Source organism: Rhipicephalus sanguineus, chromosome 3 (assembly GCF_013339695.2).
Source record: "Rhipicephalus sanguineus isolate Rsan-2018 chromosome 3, BIME_Rsan_1.4, whole genome shotgun sequence".
NCBI lineage: Eukaryota > Metazoa > Arthropoda > Arachnida > Ixodida > Ixodidae > Rhipicephalus > Rhipicephalus sanguineus.
In genome coordinates, this window is record NC_051178.1 from 115,246,266 (window position 1) to 115,268,542 (window position 22,277).

The 22,277-nt window shown below is 45.4% G+C and overlaps 1 protein-coding gene across 1 annotated transcript in view; it reads right to left on the reverse strand.

Moving 5' to 3' along the window:
• Positions 1–6,136, reverse strand: part of LOC119386995 (sorting nexin-13) — a 59,332-nt gene extending 53,196 nt beyond the window's left edge. The window contains exons 1-3 of the mRNA XM_037654294.2: positions 5,987–6,136; positions 3,720–3,832; positions 668–776 (exon numbers count right to left, since the gene is read on the reverse strand). Coding sequence (XP_037510222.1) covers positions 668–776; positions 3,720–3,832 — 222 coding nt within the window. The 5' untranslated portion in view covers positions 5,987–6,136. The remainder of the gene's footprint in view (positions 1–667; positions 777–3,719; positions 3,833–5,986) is intronic.
• Between the last annotated feature and the right edge of the window lie 16,141 nt (positions 6,137–22,277).

Genomic DNA, 22,277 nt, shown 5'->3' on the forward strand with positions numbered 1-22,277 from the left:
TTCACTATAAAACCACATAAAGAAACCTAGTTGTGACTGATGCTATTTTCTGCCTTTGTTTTCTCTTCATTTCATTACCCATTACATCGTAATAAACATTAGTTTTGGCACTGCTACAACAATAACATCATGCTATGTCAACGTGACTTGTGCAACCATAGGATCGAACTCCTTCTTGCAGTACTACTAAGATGCTCTGATCACAGCACACTAGAGCTTTTCACACCCAGTTGTTTACCTGATGTGAAAAAAAAAAAGTACAGAAACATTTGTGATTGCTGCAGTAAAAAAAGATGGCTGCCATGCCACCATTTTTAACAACCAGGAAAGCTGGTCTTCTAGAGCACTTCTACCAACCAGGCCCACAAAAGAATGTTTCCTGGAACGATAAATCTAGTGGACCTGCATTAACGCCAAAATCGCAAAACGACTGCCAGTCATGTGTGGGACTCCGTAGGTGAAAATAAATATCCGGAGAAGTAGGACACATAATTGGCTCAAAAATGCGTGAACGGGTGAGATTTGAACTTGGCAGAAAAAGGGTTGACAGCACCGAATGAGAAATAGTTACATGTAGCATCAACCTCAGCAAAGTTTAAAACCTTGTACACACCAAGCAACTGCACTTGGGGTAATGGTCAAGAGGATAGCAATCCATGCATCTTACTTGGGGCAGGCCTTTGATGCAGTGGTTTTCAGGAATGTGTGGCGGAACAGGGTCATAAGATGGCTCTAGCTGCTGCTGGTACTCCATCAGGTAGCCCATAAATATGATGCTAAAAAATGAACAGATCAAGGCTATGCAATAAACTTCGGTGAAGCTAATGCCCCTGCTCCAAGGGCAAATTCACAGCAATTTTTTAGCGAGTGCACTTCCCCCCTAGTGCCATTTGCAGGTTGTTGACATGGGATTGGTTAGTGATGCTTGCTGCAGAACACACGCTCAAGCAAATTTGTCTGGTAAACTCACTTTACTGACTTGAAGTTAGCAGTGGCTAAAAGATAAATAAAGTAGTATCGAAAGTACAGTCAGTAGTATTCTTAAGCCACTGCTTCTGTTATTTCGGAATGTTCATATCTAGTTTATTTATTTACTTATATATCTACCTATCTATTTATTTATTTATTACATACTGAAGAACCTTGAGTCAAAGCAGGTGGACCCAAATAGGTTATAATGTTGCAGACAAAATGCAAAACAAAAGAATAATGAATGCAATAATAATGCAATGTAATTTAGAACAAAAACAAATTTGCTATGCTTTGCTCTGTAATGGCTGCAGTTTCATGTCTAGGCTGCAGCAGCGTGTCATAGTGACAATTTACTTCATTCACATTTAGGTTTATTCTAAATACTGTTTATAGCTATGACACACTACTATTAATCTAACACTGCCATTACAAACACTTCCTAAGGACACTTTTCTTCCTTATGTAGCAGCATGCTGCTAAAGAGACACTCAATGCATTAAACTGCACTTGCTCAGAATGATAATAAATTTGCATGTGTAACAGGGGCATAAGACACTTCAGAGCAACAAGAAGCATCATTAACAACAACATAAATGCTTACAACTAAAACTAAGCACAGAGGTCTGAATAAGCAATCTATGGTTATCAGTTCCGTGACAACAGTGTGCTTTTAAGTAAAGTATGACTTTTATAAACACAACAACAGCAACAAATAAATCGCAAGCAGGTTCCAAGAAGCTAAATGTACAACAGTGGCCTCGAGTCCATAAAAGCAGCTGAAAGTAAGCTTTTACGGTGTCATGCTATTGCTGATTATACTCATTACAATACTAGCGACTCACAGCATTGCCTTTTTCAAGAAGGCTGGATAAAAAAAAAAAGGAAGCAAAACAAGAAGACTGCAATTGGACTTTGTAAGTATGTTGCCGTCAAAACATGGCTGCAGTGGCAGGGATCCAAGAGCCATAACCATATAGCTATCGCATAGCACACCAAGTCTAATCTTGTACACATTCGCCTCATTCAGACGCACGTGACTGAGCAGTAGAGCAAGGTGCAACCATAACAGCCCTGTTTTCTTCAGTGGCTTGAAGAACAAGCCGGGGTTCTTGGATAACGAACCGAGGAGAAGTTTATCATGACATAGTTATCTTAAAGATTAAGCGAAACCTCAGTTCTGATCATGGCATGGTGATCTTACATCAAGAACCAAAACCTTAATTACACAGGTGCCTTCACAGGTATAGGTCCTCAGCCCAATAAAAAGTGTTGCAGGGGCCCTGCAACACTTTTCCAAGTAGCCATGGAATGGCTTCGATAAAGAAGCTTATTGCCTTAAGAATTGACCGCCGCAAAAATTTTGAGAATCGGTCCAGTACGAGCGGAGTTACAAAGATTTCTCACACGCTTTAATTGCTTTGTCTCTTCTCTTGGCCCGACGAAAGCGCTGGAAACTAAGCAGGGAGGGCTGGCACGAGGAAGAAAGTACATCACATGCTCCTCGTGACCTTGAGCAGTTTTTTTTTTTCTTCAAACACGCGGCGTACTTTCAGTGTGATCGCGCGTGCGCGCGACAAGTGGCAGCCGCAGTAACTACCGAGTGCTCCATGTTAAAATGAGCCAATGGCGTGGAATTTGATCCAATGATGCAAAGATTTTGAGTAAATAGCATCACTTGTCGAGAAAAGAGGAAACGATTTTTAGCTGACTGAGAATTTATTGTAAATCCCAGGCCACGTGCTGCGCTATAAAGTTTGGCTCGTGTGTTCTCGGGAGCCTCGACTACTGATTGGCAGCGTTTTCTGACCATGCCGAAAAACAGTTGCAGGGCCCCTTTAAAGGGAGGCATGTAAAATGAATCCATCCTATCTGTGATCCAACTTCACAAATTTAAGCGAGGTTCATTATAGCAGTATACTACACGTCTAGAACAAAGTGTGGCCGCTAATTGGGGCTGCCAAGGTATGCTGTCCCCCCCCCCCCCCTGAGAAGGCCCTCCACCCCCCAACACAGTGGCGAAAAATGAAAATAATTTTCAATATACACAGCCAGTTGCGTAAGGCATTGCCCAGGCTCCCTGTCATGCGCTAATTCACCTTGTTTCCAGTGTATTGTCATAGTTTGCAAAGTAAACTCAACCGTGCACTTTATGCAACTATATATTAACGTTGCACACAATAGTGTCAGATGCAAATAGGTTACTTTCTGAATATTGAACAGCTGTATTTACAATAATTAGAAAGTGATGCGCGCATGCTTTGTTTATATTATTTTAGCATTAAAGCCACAAATGGTATCTGGAGCAAAGAAGAAAATTTTTTGTGTAGAATTCCTCATAGAGTTGAACGACTGTCATATAGTCAGTAAAGTCTCGTACTCCGATCGACACAATATGCTGTGCTACATAAGGTTTGATGTTTTATGCCTACACTATACCCATGGTAACAACATTTATTCTGCATCAGTATTTAATCTACTTTGGCACAGTTCACATCTGGGAATACTCAAAGTGTAACAAAAATATATTGACAAATATTGAGTATTTGATTTGAGATTTGAAAATTTTGAATGTTTGCACACTCCTACAATTGGCTAACAGCACATAACTTGAAGGGGGAGGGGCAAGAATTTTTGTTTTTACATTATCCTACAAGAAACACACCCTCTGAATGTTCACATGCCACTGTGAAACAACGCTCTTTCTAATGCATGAAGCATTCACTGTTATGCTAGAGTAGTATACTCACCCTAATATAGTTACGAAAATGCAGAGTGGGAGTAAAAAGCAGGCCCAAAATCCAAATGTTGACCAGAAAAGAACTATGGCCAGCCCCACCCATCCTAAGGCTCCCAGCGACATCTGGAACAGAAGCGCATTATCTGTTGTACTCGAACTCGTTTCACATTTAAAGGGACACTAAAAAGAAAAACGATTTGCCTTGTATCAGTAAAGCACTCTTTCACAATACCAAAATCACCACGCTTGCCACAAGAAGCTGCGAGAAAATGCGCAAGAACAAAATGCAGGTGGTGACGCCACCTTTAAATTGCCGCACCTATTGCTGTGACGTCATAGATATTGACGGTGCCTCCTAGGGCCTATGTAGTTCCTAATTGGTAAAAATTAAGTAAATTGTACTCCAAGGGGGCCAGAGACTTAATATACTAAGTTTCATTTAATTTCATTGAGGCAATGCCGCCAAAATACGAAAAATTCATTTTGAAAACCGTGACATCACACACGGAGTTTTCAACGCGAAATAAAAAAAACGAAACTTTGAAACTCATTTCCTCCTACAATGTGCCTATGATGGTGATATTAACAACATTAGTGCTTTCAGGGTAAGATTTATAAATCTAAAACCAATTCATTGTTTCACTTTAGTGTCTATTTAAGGGGGCAGTTTAAACAGCAAGAAAGGTCCAAGCTCACACAACACCTAGGTGGTCTGTACCAGCATACGACCATACTGTTTGTACTGCTAAATTAGCACAACCACGAAGACAAGTGAGCTAGTGATGCATTTTATGCAGATTCAACAATACTGAGAAATGAAACCTGTATGATTACGAGTGCTATATACAATGTAAAGTAGAGTGAAAGACATCAAATGACACTGAAAGTAAGCACTCGTATGGATGACACTGTTTTGGTAAAAAAAAAAATTCCTAGATGGAATACGTGAGGATGCAAATGTGGTAGTGACTGTTTACAAATTTACTCCTTCTGTAGTACATTACGATTGATTATCAATAAATGTGCCAAGGTTACACAATATTATTACAAGCTAGTGTGGACTTCACTCCAAGGTCGTCAAGATGATACTTTGTGCGTATTTGATGGTGAGTTAACATGGTCAGACCGTAATTACAGATTTCTTTCAGGGCAGCCGTGTTGCACATTCCTTCCTTTTTTTTTTTTTTCTAAAAGGAACTGCACCCCTGGTTAAAGGCCACGCACAAGTTTGTTGGCTGTAGGCATTAAAAGCTACAGGAAAAAAACAAACTATTCATTCGCCGCATTCCGTCAAACATGGTAGCGCCTTTAGTAACAAGATCGCATGTAGCTGTACCCGCTGTCCATAGGAGCGAAATAGAGCCCCACTCCGCAGGCAGAGGGTTCAATTTACCCGCAGCTTGCAAAGCACGTACTACGTGTTTTTCGTCCTTGGCACTACTGGAAAAATCTGGCAAAAACAAGTCGCTTACAGAAATATGTGCACCGTGACTGATCGCATGCTTGTTTCTTTATGGGAAAGTCTGAAAAATGATTTGTTTGACAGTCGAGGTTCATCAACAGAGCTGGGCTGTGACGCTATGCCGTTGTGTGCGCCTATCCGAAACCTATTGGTCAGACAGCTTCGGATGCCGCAGGTTAAAAAACAAAATAAATAAAAATAAATACAGGCAAATCTGCTAGGAAAAGGCTGAGGCGGGAGCACGAAACAGAGTTAACGGAACGTACACCTGAACGCTGGCAGTATTTCACGGCCGGCGTCAACCAAACAGAGCGATAGCGCACAGGCAATGAATGAAAGGACAGCGCAGGGGCAGAGGCGGCGAAACGAGCAAACGCGCACTCGTAACACGCATGACTCAAGATTGTCTCCCGATCTTTACGCGTCACGGACTTGGCAAAATGTTCGGTACGAAGAAACACGTTGCCAATACGCCGATTTCAAACGGTAAAATATAACAAAGTCCAAGCATAAGCTCAAGAAAACACTAAGGTGGGTGATACGTTTCGACTTACTGCTACCGTGCCAAATATTTTGACGCAGTGCCGCAGCACACCGAGCGTGCTTAAATGTAGGTTAGTATACGTTATGTCAGCGATGACGGAACTCATTTGACTAATGACGGCAAGATACCGGAAAGTGAGGGAAACCTATTCCGTAACGGGGCGGTAAAGGAGCGACGTAGAAAACCGTAATGAGCGCATCGGCCGGGCAAGAATTCACGCAGGGATTCCGTGAAGTCAGTAACATCACGTGCAGCGTATGAGTCTACTTACATTTAGCGTCGCTCTACCTACGTTCCGAAACTCATCAGATTGTTTTCTTCCCGGTGAACCTAGAGGAAAAACGTCATAGTTGACGGCCGATATGGAACGGACCACCGCACAAGGTCAGCCATGTTGGGTTGACGAGTGCGCAAATTCCCCATAAAGCGGCGCCCTTGGCGACGCTCTCGCCATCTAGTGCGCATATAAGCAACTAAACAGCGCAAGAGCATCTTCGAAAATGTGTTGGCGCGCGCCTTTTAAATAGGGGTTTAAAGCTTGCACAACGACTAGGTTGGGGGCAGGGGCGTAGCTTAACCCCCCAATCCCTCAGAACTGAGGGGTTGGGGGGGGGGGGGGTTAAAATCCCCCCGAAAGTTTTCGATTTTGCATGTGCATATATACACGCACAGATCAAACGCCCGCACGAACATACAAAAATGATGGGTGAACCCCCCCCCCCCCCCCCCCCCCGAAAAAAATTTCTGGCTACGCTTCTGGTTGGGGGAATTTACAAATGTACTGCGCGGGTGGTTACTCGAACAGCGAAGGTGCATCTCTTGACTACGGTGAATTCGAAAACAATAGGGCGGCGCCACGATTCCTTTGAGTTACTTACTGGGGGAGAGAAGAGGAGCGGGGGGGGGGGGGGGGGGAGGAGGAGGCGATAATTTTCGGAGCGGCAGCGCCCCGTGCCACCATGGCGCCGCCCCTGGATTACAAGATGAATACAAATTTCGAAGGAAATGCGATGGCTGAAACATAGACGATTTGCGTTGCTGGTACATACGTCGCATATGCGGGAAAATCATGCTGGTCGATTCCACGAAAGGTCGAAAAAGGGTGTACATTTGATGTTTCCGATTTTCCTGATAATTTTGTATGTTGTGCACACATGATTGCACAGCACGAAATCGCAGGTCGTTTTCAAATAAAAATTTTTTTCAACACAGCAAAATTCGACAAGTGTCTCCGGTTGACGACGACCATTTTACGAAGAATGCGTTTTCGTAACTTCGGAACCATGCTGGCAGCTACTCAAGCTATATATTACAAATATCTTTCTTTTTGGCGGAAGTAGAAGTAAAGAGGAAATAGCTCTTATCATTTTATGGAATTCTGAGTAAATTATGTATTTTTAAAAATTCACGAAAAACGCTGCGTTTTTGAAAATCAGTCGAATTTGGGACGCTATGGCTACTTCTGTGAACATCTTAGCTTGTTCATATTTGCAGTATGAATAGGCCTTTATGTGAATAATGAACCTCTGCATTTGTATTTCTCTAATAATATTCAAAGTAGTAAATTTTCATGCTCGAAACACCAAAAAGAGAAAAGTGCTCCTCCATTCAAAAATCTATAATAAAAAAAAAACCCAATCTCAATTTTGTTCAAAGTCCCCCAAAATGTTCTCAAAGGACTGCAGAATGATATTATGAAAAAAAAATGTTGCATCATTTTTATTAGAACAAAAGCAGAAAATGTCAAACATTGTGTTTCCAGAGCGTGGTGGCCACTGCGTAAAGGACATCTCTAGTAACAAGAAAATACAGTAACACGTCTTTTTTCTTCTCTGAGCTTCGCTAAACAGCAGTAATGATCTATTGTTGGAAAGTGGGAACTGTTTTGTAAAGAAAAAAAAGATCGTTCCAATAAAATGCATTTGCGACACCACTTACATTCCTCGTCGACGGGCAGCACGGACATTTTCGTTCCTCTAGATAATTTTTTTTTTTAGTAAATGCGCTTATATAAAAGTAACGAAGCTAAACGCGAAGTATGTGTAGCTGAGTCGATCATGCATTGTAAGAATGTGAGAAATCGCAAATGGCGGCAGTGGTGAACGGCGAGTACCGCAGTGCAACCTAAGCACAGCAGCCACACATTGATTGCCAGGCTTTGTCGCTATGCACGAGAAAAAGCTGGGGTGTCGATTGCGTTGGTTACACGATACATTTTTTACCGCTCGTCGCTCTCCCGCCCGGTCTCTGGATCCGCACAGTGCGGATCGTGTGGCCCGCGCTACAAGCACTCGTGTAAACGGAGTAGGCGGACAGGTGCAAAGGGCGGCGCGATGGACGCCCGCCTGAGCAGACGACAGCAACGAGTACGGCTGTGCCAGTCAGCCAAACACCACCTGAGATAGAAGTTAAGCATCCAAATTGTGCTTCACTTTGATGCGATCACTATCCTACGCTCTGAAGGTGGTTATGGGTAGGCGTTATAGCCATGGCCGAGATTTTGTACGGACTGCCTCATGGTGCACAAAAAGAAAATTCCGCTGCAGCAGAATTTTCGTTACGTAGAAGATATCGGATCGAGACTCTTTTGCGGTGGGTCATGAAGCAGGATGCGCGCTCAATTCAAGAGGGAAACCAGATCTGCCAGCACTCCTTCAAGAGAAAGAAGGATATGCAAAACAAAGCAGATGCAATGCAAACAAAACGTGTTTTGTCCGTGGCCAGAACTGCTGCCACCAATCTTCACGTAATCGATTCTTTTTAAACTCTGCATTGATCACATAAGGTTTGACAACGTACACATTTGGGCCAACAAAAACCACACCTCTTGGCGACCGCTCTCCAGAAATTCATTTCCATTCATGAAGAGACCTTGGCTTTTATACCAATCTCTCAATTCTGGCACAGCACATCATCATAAGAGACGCATGGAGAGAATGCGTTCTTTAGCACTCAAGATATGAATTATACTCAACTGAAATAGATTAAAGAAAAGGAGGCTACAACTGAAAGTGCATACTGTGGACTGAGGGATGTCTAACACTGGCGTGAAGTCGAAAACCACGCGAATGCATTTAATTGGAACGGTCTTTTTCTTTACAAAACAGTTCCCAATTTCCGACCATAGATCATTACTGTTGTTTAGCGAAGCTCAGAAAAGAAAAAGACACGTGTTACTGTATTTTCTTGTTATTAGAGATGTCCTTTGCGCAGTAGCCACCACGCTCTGGAAACACAATGTTTGACATTTTCTGATTTTGTTGTAATAAAAATGATGCAACATGTTTTTTCATAATATCATTCTGCAGTCCTTTGAGAACATTTTGGGGGACTTTGAACAAAATTGAGATTGAGTTTTTTTTATTATAGATTTTTGAATGGAGGAGCACTTTTCTCTTTTTGGTGTTTCGAGCATGAAAATTTACTACTTTGAAAATTATGAGAGAAATACAAATGCAGAGGTTCATTATTCACATAAAGGCCTATTCATACTGCAAATATGAACAAGCTAAGATGTTCACAGAAGTAGCCATAGCGTCCCAAATTTGACTGATTTTCAAAAACGCAGCGTTTTTCGTGAATTTTTAAAAATACATAATTTACTCAGAATTCCATGAAATGATAAGAACTATTTCCTCTTTACTTCTACTTCCGCCAAAAAGAAAGATATTTGTAATATATAGCTTCAGTGGCTGCCAGCATGATTGCGAATTTACGAAAACGCACTCTTCGTAAAATGGTCGTCGTCAACCGGTGACACTTGTTGAATTTTCTTGTGCTGAAAAAAATTTTTATTTGAAAACGAACTGCGATTTCGTGCTGTGCATTCATATGTGCACAACATACAAAATTATCAGGAAAATCGGAAACATCAAATATACACCCTTTTTCGATCTTTCGTGGAATGTTACGACCCCGTAGCTGATCTAACAGTTCTGCGGGGTTGAAAAAAAAAAAAAAAAAAAAAAAAAAACAAGTGGCGAAGACAACAGCCTTTATTTCTCGGCCGCTTGTCCCTTTGTGCACGACGTGCGATGAACTTCAGGATAATGGGAGGGCAGGATAAGCGGCATGTAGGTGAGGAAGCCTGTCTTTTCCGCTGCAGGTATACACTGCTGTCGAAGTACACTAAGGAAAGGGTGTTCACCTGCTGCGCTTGGAAGCACTGCAGAAAAAACAACTACTGTGAAGAAAAATTCGGCAGATCCCACGCCTTGTGGGCTTACCAGGCACGTGGACAAAACTGGCGTTTAAAGGGTAACTTATGGTCTGACGTAACGTCAGCACTCACGTTAGAGCACAGACGTCAGTATTATCAAAACGAAGTGCACTTTACGGTGCGATGATGTCAATATCATATGTAACTTTCGTTAGCGTATTCCTCCGGGGTCGAGCAACGCTTGAGTATGGCTTGCCGAATCATAGGAACACAAATGTATGTTTATTAAACTGCTATAAAAGCAGAGCCAACACTGGAACCACAGACGTTAACCTGACATGACGCCTGTATCGTAGGATCGAGTACATATATATGTAGTGTTTATTAATTAGATAGCCAGCACCACAACCACAAGTGATGTTGCACCGGCATTATGCCTGCATACGGTGTTTTTCCAAAGCAGGTTCTAGACCTGGCGTGGCTCTGTGGTAGAGTACATGACTGCGACGTAGAATGATTGGTTTCGATTGTTTCGATTCCAGCTGGGATCCTAATTTTCATTCTTTGCATTCGTCGGGTCAATGCTGCCGATGTCGGTTTTTCTTAACGCTCTCGCATTTAAATGACCAATGCCCGTTCTCCCCATTCCTGGGTCGATATAAACTGTCAGTCATCTGTGGCACATACCCGTATACCGCGGCCCGTACGAGGCAAACTGGTATGTGCCACACGTGTCTTGAGGAAAGGGTTTGACAACGTACGCGACAGGATTTTCAAGTTATTCATGTTATGACCAGACAGTCATATTCGTCAAATCCTCTTACCCTCCCATGCCAGTTTTGATCTACACCAAGTTAAGGAGGTGATCATGAGAGCACCCAGACGTAGACGGCTAGATAGATAGATAGATAGATAGATAGATAGATAGATAGATAGATAGATAGATAGATAGATAGATAGATAGATAGATAGATAGATAGACAGACAGACAGACAGACAGACAGACAGACAGACAGACAGACAGATAGATAGATAGATAGATAGATAGATAGATAGATAGATAGATAGATAGATAGATAGATAGATAGATAGATAGATAGATAGATAGATAGATAGATAGATAGATAGATAGATAGATAGATAGATAGATAGGCGCAAAGTGCCTTAGGTTCGCTAAGAAATGCTTCGGATTTAAAAAGTCTGCATGCGTGTCTTTTTTAAGTCATGCCATAAGTTGCAAATAGACAGTTATTGGAAAGCAACCTATATCAGGGATCCTCGGCCACCATTATCATAAAAAAACCTGCATGACCATCAAATAATGACCAAACAGGCACGACGAAGTGAAGTATGGGGCACACTTGGGGTCCTCTCGAATGATTTTAGGGAGGGTTGGAAGGGGGTGGCATAAGCTTCGACGCAGAAGTACTCCGTACTTCAGAGCTATATGAGTAGGCATGAGCGCTGTGATGACGATCTTTCTTGGACACATGGGCAATTAAGATAAGTCCCGCAGGGTGTACAAAATAGTTTAGAATCTATTTTACTTTTCTCTTCCGTGCTCTAATTGCGCAATGCGTTGCTCGATGGGGACGGCGCGCGTTAGTGCAATACACCGACGAAGGTAGATGTGCGACTTTGTGAGGCTGGACTGGTTCGTAATCCACAATGAAAAGAAAAAAAAGTATCTAGAGGCGACGCTAATCCTTCACTCAGGTGTCTGGTAGTGGTACTCGCACGTCGGCGTTCGTTGCCCTGGTGTATTCCTTGGGTTGACTTACGTGTTTCGCGCGCTGCCGAAGCGGATCTCAGGGGCCACGTAGAAATCAGCGTGTGGTTCAGATCTGCTCCGCCAGGCGACGCAACGATTCCAGCAGCTCAAATATTTCCCACTCCCACTTCTTATCAATACAGTTTATTCCTTCTCCCCCTCAAAGAACTACTCAATATTCTCTCCATGCTTCTGGTGAGAGAGCTGGTTGCAAGAACTCATCGGGGGGGGGGGGGGGGGGTGTTGAGACACACCTTGATAATATGTAGTCTTGCCCTGCCTGTGCTCTCACACTTAATAGGCTTATGCAGCTTCTCGTCTTTAATTGCGGCCAGCCGTCGCGGGCTGATAGATCTATCTATCTATCTATCTATCTATCTATCTATCTATCTATCTATCTATCTATCTATCTATCTATCTATCTATCTATCTATCTATCTATCTATCTATCTATCTATCTATCTATCTATCTATCTATCTATCCGCCTACGTCTGGGCGCTCTCGGGGTCGCCTCATTAGCGAGTTTTAGTATAGCGGGAAACGCTTACGTTAGCGTTAGCGTGCGTCTCAACGCTAACGCTAAAACGGAACGCGCTGCGTGTCAAGTGGTGGTGTTTTAGTACAGCGGAAGGCATTCCCGCTAACGCTAACGCAATAGGGTGCCTTGATGCGCGTTTTGTTGCGCGTTTTAACGCAAGCACATACGGCGCCATCTAGACATAAAAACACTAAATGCACTGTAGAATCCACAAAAGCGCCACCAAGTCGAGCTGATCCAAAGTCATCACTGTTGCGTCTCCGCGTCGCGTTTGCAGAAGTGTTGAGTTCTGACTACAGTGTTCTAGAAGTTTGTAGTGCGCTCACTGAGCGGCGGAGCGTGACGCACTTCATGTCGCCGCCGACAGGCGGCGCGGCTCCCAGCATCACCTGAAACTTTCCGGCGGATTGCTGGGCGCGGCTAGCGCGCGTTGCTGTTTTGCGCGCAAGAAAAGTCAAAGTTACGGTGCGCAACACACGGAGCTTCTTTTGATGCAACTTTTCTGTGAGTTGTGAAATAAATTACTGTCGCTGTGACTGATTTACGAAGGGTGGGCAATGTTTTAAGCGGCTATTGCATAGATGAATGCTCCTCCGCGTAGCCGCTGCAGTAGTCAGATAGGGCGTGTAGAGTTGGGGGGTTGAAGTTTTTTTTTTGTCCTGCTGATCGATACGATTTTCAATGCCCTTTCGCCACTGTAACGATCATAGCGACTTGACTCTCGTCTTTCGAGCCCCACAACAACGCCTTTTTTTCTTTTTTTCTTTATTCGCATATATGAGCTGGTCTTGTAATAGGAGAATCTGTTGCTGGGCCTGTTGTATACATACTTGAAGAAACGAAAAAACCAGTTTACGAACGCTTACACAAGAAGAGAAGACACTCGCTGGAACTAGCAACAGGTTTAATGAAACCACATAACGTTCCCTGATAAGGCAAGCGCGCATGCGTCGTACATAAACACGTGTGATTCACAATAAGAGAGAATGACATCAGTAACCACATTTTTTTTTAAAATAAGCAATCTCTTTCTTTGATAGTGACAGATACAGTAATGCATTTGTTCGAACCATATGTTTCCAGATTTGCGCTTCAATCACTTCCCGTTCATATTAATTGCGTGGTTCCCTTACCAATAATTTGCGCGCCTTTGAGATCAGGAGAACAGCCGCACACCAGGCAATGAGCAGGCAGATTTGCTCCTCCTCCTGGCCCGACAGACGTCTGATCTGATTTTATTTACACGAACCCCTGCCTATATGTATGCGCAAATGCTTGCCATGAATAACAATGCAGAAATGGTCACGACCAATAAACAGCCGACGACGACGTTGATCTAACAGGCACTGGAGCATCCCAAAAGGAGCCCAATCCCTACGGGTCTCCCGCTTCCTAATGACAGCTACTTCTCCCCTCTACATCTCCTTTTTCTGTACACGAGTATGCTTTTGCTGTCACCACCCTCCTGTTTTTTTTTTTTTGCTTTTTTTTTGCTTTTATTGTTACCGCACTTGACTACGCGGTCACTCCTAGCTTCGTTGGGTCCAGCTGTTTTTGTTGTCAAACGCTGCCCCAGCAATTTCTCTGCACGTACGCTGCATGCCCTATGTGCACGACCGCCGGAGGCTGTAACGCGTCCCTCCCGTCCAGATGCAGCGGTGGGCCGTCTTTGAGACAGTTGCAGTTTGCGGACAGACACACATGCCAATCCTTCAGAAAAACAAGCATACGTAAGTGCAGCAAAGCGGCACGCGTGGTGCCGATCGACAAAGGTCCTTCAAACGAATGAATGGCGTGAACATGCGCTGCAGGGGAATCAGCTTAAAAAAAGAATAAAATGCTCGACCCCCTCCTCCCTCCACATTTTTTTTGGTCTCTTTTATGTGTCATTGTGGTGGCCCTCTTTACCGCCTTCTACTCCGCGTTTGTTGATCCCCCCGGAACTACATCGTAACCAGCGTAACCGCGACCAGGGGACGCGCTTCGCACCCCGCAAGTACCCGCAAGAGAAGTTTTCAGGAGAAACTGGCGGCAGCGCCCCTGGCGGGTGCCCAGGCTGTCGACGCGGAGAGGGCCATGGCGGCGCGGCGCAGAGATACGGCAGTGAGCCCACTGCCCCATTCTAGTACACTGTAGTTCTGACACATTGGTTTCTGTCGACATGCCGCGTTCGAGAATTCTTCGACCCCTATTACCTGGCCTTTTTAAGCTAGGACGCATCACGCGTCACATTCATGCACTGCCGCGAAAGGCATGAAGGGAAACGACGCCTGACATGTATCTGCTTGACTTGTGGCCGTATCTTAGAAAGAGGCGACTAAAGACAGCGTCGCCATCTCTGCGCTGCTACAGAAAACATGAGCGAACCTTGCCAACAATTCTTGCTAAGCCTTCTGCAGCGCAAATCCACTTTGTATCTCAAAAATGGAGCTATTTTATCGGCGGTACACGGTTGGCGAAGCCTCATTACTCAAATCTAAATCAAATGCGAACATTATTAGGGAATGAATGAGTTTAATAATGCAGGACGACGGCTACAAAGATTCGAAGTGGACGGCTCTCGCTTCAACAGGCACCGCCATCTTGCCTTACGTACGGGATCTCTTGCGTGCGTTAGCGTTGAACGCTATATTCCAGAAATAGCGTTCGTACGTAAGAGCTCGGGCTACGTTTACGTTCTGCTCATGCGCAGTTAGGAGCACGCAACGCTAACGCTAACGCTAAATCCTTGCGTTTGCTGTTATCCGCTATACTAAAACTCGCTATTAACTCGGTATTGACCAAACTTGGCACAAGAGGGTACGACGAACATGACTGTCTGGTCATGACGTCAATAACGCGAAAATGCTGTCGTGTACGTCATGAAGCCCTTTCATACAGTCACGTGTGGCACATAGGATAATAAAATGCGGAATCAGTCGCGTTGACCCTATACGAATGCAAATATTAAAATTGAGGATCCCAGCAGGAATCGACCCAGACATTCTGCTGGCAGTCACATATTCTACCACAGAGACACGCCAGGTCCTGAAACTGCTTTGGAAAAAGACCCTATGCGCAAGAATCATGTCTGTGCAACGTCAGTTGTAGTTGCTGTGCCGGCTATCTAACAAGGCTATCTAACTTTACAACAAGGTAATAAACAATACTTATGTAATTATATGATAGAGACGTCACGTCGGCATAACGTCAATTTTGGTTTCAGTGTTGGCTCCGCTTTTATAACAGTCGAATAAACATTACATATGTACTCCTATTACTCAACAAGCTATATTCAAGCGCTGCTCGACCCCGGAGCAGTACACTAACAAAGTCTACGTGTGATATTCACAGCATCGCACGCGAAATGTGAATCGCACCGTAGCGTGCGCTTCGTTTAAATGAAACTGACGTCTGTGCTGTAACATGAGTGCTGACGTTACGTCAGACCATGCATAAGTTACCCTTTAAACACCAGTGTAGTCGGCGCGCCTGGTAAGCGCATGCTGCGCACACAACTATTCCATTTACAAAAACACGTCCGTCCACTTCGTAACGCTTGGCTCAAAAAAAAAAAAAAACTGCATAGACATCAATGCGTGGGTCCTGCCGAATTTTTCCTCCTCCTCCTCCGCCAACGAACTCAATCAATTAATTTTCAATAATTATCCTCCTAGTTAATTAATTGGCCCTTACCTAAAGCCAAGTTATGCTCCGTTATCTTACGTATCCAATATATAACTTGAACCAGAACTATCGATTTCTATTTTTTAGAGGCCTTTTTATGAATATTCGGAAAGGCGGAAGTAAGTGCTCGACCGGAAGGGCTTGGAAGAGGAACAAAAGTGTCACTCGGTGCACGTACCACTGAAAAAAAAAGAAAGAAGAGAAACGGTGCAATAGCAGATGATACATTAAAGCAGGGAAACAGGGCTTGTGCCTGTCCCCGTTCATTAGTTCATCGCCCGCTATCGCGTTTTCTTCTTTTTTTTTGACAAAGATGGGCCACTCACACTGTTTCGTCACTCAATCAGAATGTCCAACGTAAGGAATCTTTTTTTTTTTTTTTACATGAAGGGCGCTCGAGAGCCGTGGACTGCCTTTGTTTTTCTCATCTCTCCCAGTTGGTGCGGGCTGATAAGCCGGTATCAGCTCCGCGACGCGTGTTGCGTACACTGCACGTCCCCGCCCTTCATATGGGGTGACCTGAATCCGGCTCGTGATTCCTCCACCCAGGCGCTGCTATCAGCTCCTAACGGCATCGCTCCACAGCGACTCGCTTACGTCATGGGACCACTCCGAACGCTTGAAGTAAACAAAAGCGTGGCCTTCGATATATCGCTCACGTCACTGGGAGAAAGCCATCCTTCATAGCAGGGAGTGTAACAGGGACGTAGCCGGGGGGGGGGGATTGAACCCCCCCTGAAAATTTTCAGTTTTGCTTGCATATATACACATGCACACATACAAACGCACGCACGAACATACATGAAGTATGGATGACCCCCCCCCCCCCCCGAAAAAAATTTCTGGCTACGCCCCTGGAGTGTAACTAGGGCAATCTTTATTCAAAGTACCTTACAGGCTCATACAGGGCATTGCAGAGAAGTTCTGTTGAGAGCAAAATAAAGATGTGGTTGAATAAATTATGAATGTTGCGAGGAACGGAGGCCCCACAATGGCACCAGGGCGTTGGATACCAGCAAGCAGAAGTGTCAATTATCGTGGGCCAAGGGTGCGCTTTCGTTGACTGCCCCCCCCCCCCCCCCGTGCTCGTTACGGGGGTTTGAGGTGGGGTAAGTGGACGTCCATCTATCGCTTAAAGTGTTGAAAAATGTTGCTAAGCTTGCCGAGGCATTGTTCTTGCTCAAGTTTCCGAGACATATTGCGTTTTCATGGTCCTGATCACTGAATGTAACGATAGGTACTATTAGCCTAGTTGTCTTATAGAAAACCTGGGTGGTAATTTAGCGGTAAATCTGAGACCAATGCGTTAGCATTACCTTTAATTACCTTCAGTTGCCTTAATAGCCACTATACTAGACGACGTTAGCCGACATTATCCAACAGTGTTGGTAATATGCCGATAGACACGACCAACTATATATAGGCTAATCGATGCATCTTCCGGTTTTGGCCATGGCCATCCCATAGTGGGAACGCATCAGTGGCGTAGCCAGAAATTTTGTTCGAAAGGGGGGGGGGGGGAGGTTCAACCATACTTATGTATGTTTGTGCATGCGTTTGTATGTATGCGTGTATATATACACATGCAAAATTGAAAAATTTGGGCTACGCCAGTGGCCGCATTGAAAATGAAACGTTGCTTTCGTTTGTCATCAAGCTACCAGACACTGCATGCCAGAAAGGCATTAGCATAAGCTTATGCACGTCCTGCCAAAACATTCAGAAAGCAGCCGTTCGGGGAGAGAAGCGAGCAATACACGGCTACACTTCTGAAACAGAACCCTTGTAAAACATTCAAAACTCGGCATGTGAGCAGCACCAGCCCTATATAGAATAAAAGCTTCTCTAGACCTTCCTAACCTTCCTAACAGAAGGAAGCAGGCCCGCCTATGCCGCTCTCATAAAATCTGTCTGTGACTGGCGCAGCATAGCTTCAGCTGCTTTTGCGCCACAAAAACCGAATTAACTAACTAAAAATAAAATCATCTTTAGGAACCTTGAACTAAAACGCACATTGTTCTTGTCACCTTGTTACCTTTCATCTCGCGTCGGCCATAACTTCAAAGTTCAAGTGCCGTTTCGCCAGATCAACAGGTACTACTTCTACGTGCCGAAGACATAGTCTGAATGGAATCTCCTCCCTGCCCCCATCGCCAGCAACTCTGATCACGTGTCACTCAAGACTGCCATTTTGAACTTGCAACACCACTCCTCTGGCATTGGGAGTATTGAAATGAATGAATGAATGAATGAATGAATGAATGAATGAATGAATGAATGAATGAATAAATAAATAAATAAATAAATATATAAATAAATGGCGAAGCTTGCGCTAAGTCTCGCAAAGCTTGAAACAGCGAAGCTGGACGATTCTGAAGTCTAACCTGGTTTCTTATAGGTTGTTGGCTTTATAGCTAGGTGATGCTAGGTTGTTTCTAGGTTGCTTCTCAGCCCAGTTAAACTACAGACAGTCGCAGTCTCGACACGGATGTCCAAACTGCAGAGACAGAAACTCGCGCTGAAACCGAGCGTTCGCATCTCCCATTCATCTACGGGCACGTCGTCGTTCGCGTATGGCTTCTATCGCTTCGGGGTCTTCTGGCACAGTAAAACTTGCTGCTGTGCGAGTTGGTTCATACTAGGAAGGAAAAAATGGATGCGCGCAAACTATAGACAAGGACGCAGAAGACACGGACGAGCGCCGCCGACATGGCAGCCGCCGTTGACCAAGCTACGATGCCATGCGATGACGGTGTAGGCTTATGCCACAGGAGCGAAGGAACTGGACGGCTGAACCAGAATGGACGCCAGCAGGGAACACGAGCCGTGGCTTCACGTGCCACTGCGAAGCGCCGTCTTTATTTTCTTCTCTTGAGGTTGCTTAGACGACAAACATGCATCACACGGAAACCATGAGGAGGTGGTATCGAAGCGCAGGGTGCGCTGGGGGAGGCTCTGCTCAGCTCCGCAATCGAAGAACAACTTTGGGCCGTCCAGAGAGCCGAGGAAGCTGCCCGAGCCCAAGGGCTCGCGGCCGATGCCTAGGCCGGGGTTGAGGCCTACCCCAAGTCAAGTTCGCTGGACTTTATAAATAAAGTTATTAAATGCGAAGCATTTCTTAGCAAACCTCAGGCACTTTGGCCGTTTCTATCTACGTATCTATCTATCTATCTATCTATCTATCTATCTAGCCGCCTACGTCTGGGCGCTCTCCTGGTCGTCTCCATAACTTGTAATATACCAAATTTGGCATAGCAGGGGATCAGTGTATGACGAACACTATTCACTGGTAATGACATCAATAACGCAAAATACCTCTCGCGTACGTCATGAAACCCTTTCTCTTAGTCACGTGTGGCACATACCCGTAAACCAGAGTTTATGTTTGCGGGTATGTGCCACAGGTGATACAGAGTCTCAACCAACACAGTAACCGCGAACACACACATTGACACGCAAGAAAGTGACAATAATAATTTTCGGGGATTTATGTCCGAAAACCACGATATGTTATGAGAGACGCCGCAGGGAAGGGCTCCGGAAATTTTGACCATCGGGTATTCTTTAACGTGTGCCGAGATCGCAAAGAACACGGGCATCTAGCATTTTGCCTCCATCTAAATGCGACCGCCGCGGCCGGGATTGAACCTGCGACCTTCGGATCAGCAGTCGAGCACCTTAACCGCTACGCCACCGGGGCGGACGCAAGGAAAGTGAGGAAACTGAAGACAGAACACCCCTGGAAGACGCTCAACTACCATCCACTCGTCCACATGGTCCGCATCGTGGACCACGTGGATTACGCGAAAGCCGGCGTCAATGCTTCCTACAATAAATCTGCCGAGAGAACCAGGCCTCTCACCATTACCGGTGACTTCAACATTGATTTATCAAGACTCAACAACGCTTGATCCTTATAGTGAGTGAAAGACGGATTGGATGTGGAGAGGACATCAAAAGACCTCGCTGCCACGTCCACGACAGGAGGCATCATAGATCATTTCATCGTAAGAGGCATCCAGGATTTCCACCAGCTGCGCTATACCTCGCACTTCATTACACTTGATCACTACACGCGACCACGAACGTATCCGATTTACAAGTCCAGTCCAGCTGCTGGTGTTCACTGATCACGGTGATGATGACATTGTTCAAGAAGTGTCAGGAACCATACGCATGGGTTCGTGAAACGTGCGTGCGTTCTCCGTCATAACGGACAAGTATGGGCATAACAACTGTGACTGTGATTGTAACGTGCATGGATTGCGCCTGCGCGTGCCGCTCGGCTGTGTATATATCTAGGGAAACATTCCTGAATGAAGATTTGTTGCAAATAACGCCTGTCCTGCGCATCTGTGTTCCTTCTTTGTCTTGTTCGGATTCGCGATATCCAGTCTTGAAGAATATAAGCACTACATATCGGCTTACCGCGTCTGGTGTTGGTAACACCCATGTTGCTGTCGCCATAGTTAAGCAACTGTAAACTGGTTAAATGATACATATGCGACTCTTCAACATATGAGTGTGCGTATACGTCTTCCACATTTATCTAGCGTCATTCCGTAACGTTTCGCTCAATCTGAAAAATTACGCCACAGTGACCATCCCGCGCATGCTTCGCATAACACCGATTCCCACGGTACATGGGATCTGCCAAATTTTCTCTCTCTCTCTCTCTTGAGGTTGCGCGCCCTCTGGTTTTGTTCGCCGCCCAAAGGAGGGCGCTAAAACGGCATTATGTGGCGTTATGCCACATGAAGTCACGCCAGAATTTGTGGCGTCATCATGACGTCACAAAATTTTGCGATCTGTGACGTCATCTCGTGATGATTTTTTGCGCCACTCTTCCCCGCTGACGGTCAAATTTCGTGTTTAGTGAGGCTTATAAGGCTTTCGCCTTAGTAAATACGATGCGCGCGGAACATTTGTCGCGTATAGAGCAAAAGAAGAGCGCTCTTCGTGACTGCGGGTTGCATATGTAAATACCCGGACCAACCAACGCCGACTCCAGAAGCACAGCGAACGTGCTTTTGCGTACGCATGGAGGGCCGCAAACCACGCAGTCTGCGCTCCCATGGAGTGGCCGCCAACAGCTCAGAGGTGCACGTGACTCGTACAATGGAGACCGAAAATCCGTTTAGCGAGGAGTCCTTTGTTTTAACTAAGCGGCGCGGCGTGCCTCGCTCCGCCATACTGCGTCAAGACGCATTCTTGTCGGAGCTCCTCCGCGCGTGTACGTGATGCGCTGGGTAAACAGGTAGATTCGTGGTGTTTGGAACGAGTTTCTTAATTAGCTTACACTCGTCGAAGGAGTCACGTACTACGTAAACTGAACCGGGGGCCCACGTCGGAGCCTTTATACGTGGTACCAATGCCTTTATACCATGGCTTGTTTAGGCTTTAGTGCGCCCGTATGTGGACGTCGACACTGAGGGATCATGTTCCCGTCAGGCAATGCAGGACAGCAATGTTGATAGAAGAACTGTGAGACCAAGTGTTTCCTTTCACGAAGTCGGGAAGTCAGGGCAAAGACCTATATATACATCATAAACAAAGGCAAGGCTTGTGTCGCCTTGTTCTCTTGTATACGTGTTTGCAAGCCTTACCCTCTTTTATGATGAATCCTTACCAACTAGCTAAACTTTATGTCGTTCTAAGCTGTATATAATGTCGCGATGACCTTGCCTTTGTCACACAGAGATGCATATTACTTGAACTATGGGACTGTTGTGCCAGAGCACCTGACCGAACGTGGAAGCAGGGATCAACCCCTGCATGCTTTGTCTGCAATCCGGGGAAAACGGCGTCTTCACCTGGCCGGCCCCGTCAACTGACGACAGTCGTTCTTCCAGGCTACCCAGCTATGGAAAGGCTGCTCAACATACAAAAAGGAGCCAACACCTGCGTGCGGCTTCTGGCAGTGCGTCGCAACTGAGACTTCTGGCAGCGCGCCGCAACTGGGAGAACTTGAATAGGAGCCAACACCTGCGTGCGGCTTCTGGCAGTGCGTCGCAACTGAGACTTCTGGCAGCGCGCCGCAACTGGGAGAACTTGAATAGGAGCCAACACCTGCGTGCGGCTTCTGGCAGTGCGTCGCAACTGAGACTTCTGGCAGCGCGCCGCAACTGGGAGAACTTGAATAGGAGCCAACACCTGCGTGCGGCTTCTGGCAGTGCGTCGCAACTGAGACTTCTGGCAGCGCGCCGCAACTGGGAGAACTTGAATAGGAGCCAACACCTGCGACCGGCGGACGGTCAACAGGACAATGGACGGCTAGACGATTTAAGGCCGTGCCGGTCCGTCGAGGAGAGAGAAGGGGGATCGGAGAAGGAGAACGACTCGAACGGAGTCGAACCAGCCGACGTGGTCGGGCTGGCAGTCATGTTGCCTGAGAGCCAAAATATGTAAATAGTCTGTATATAAAATC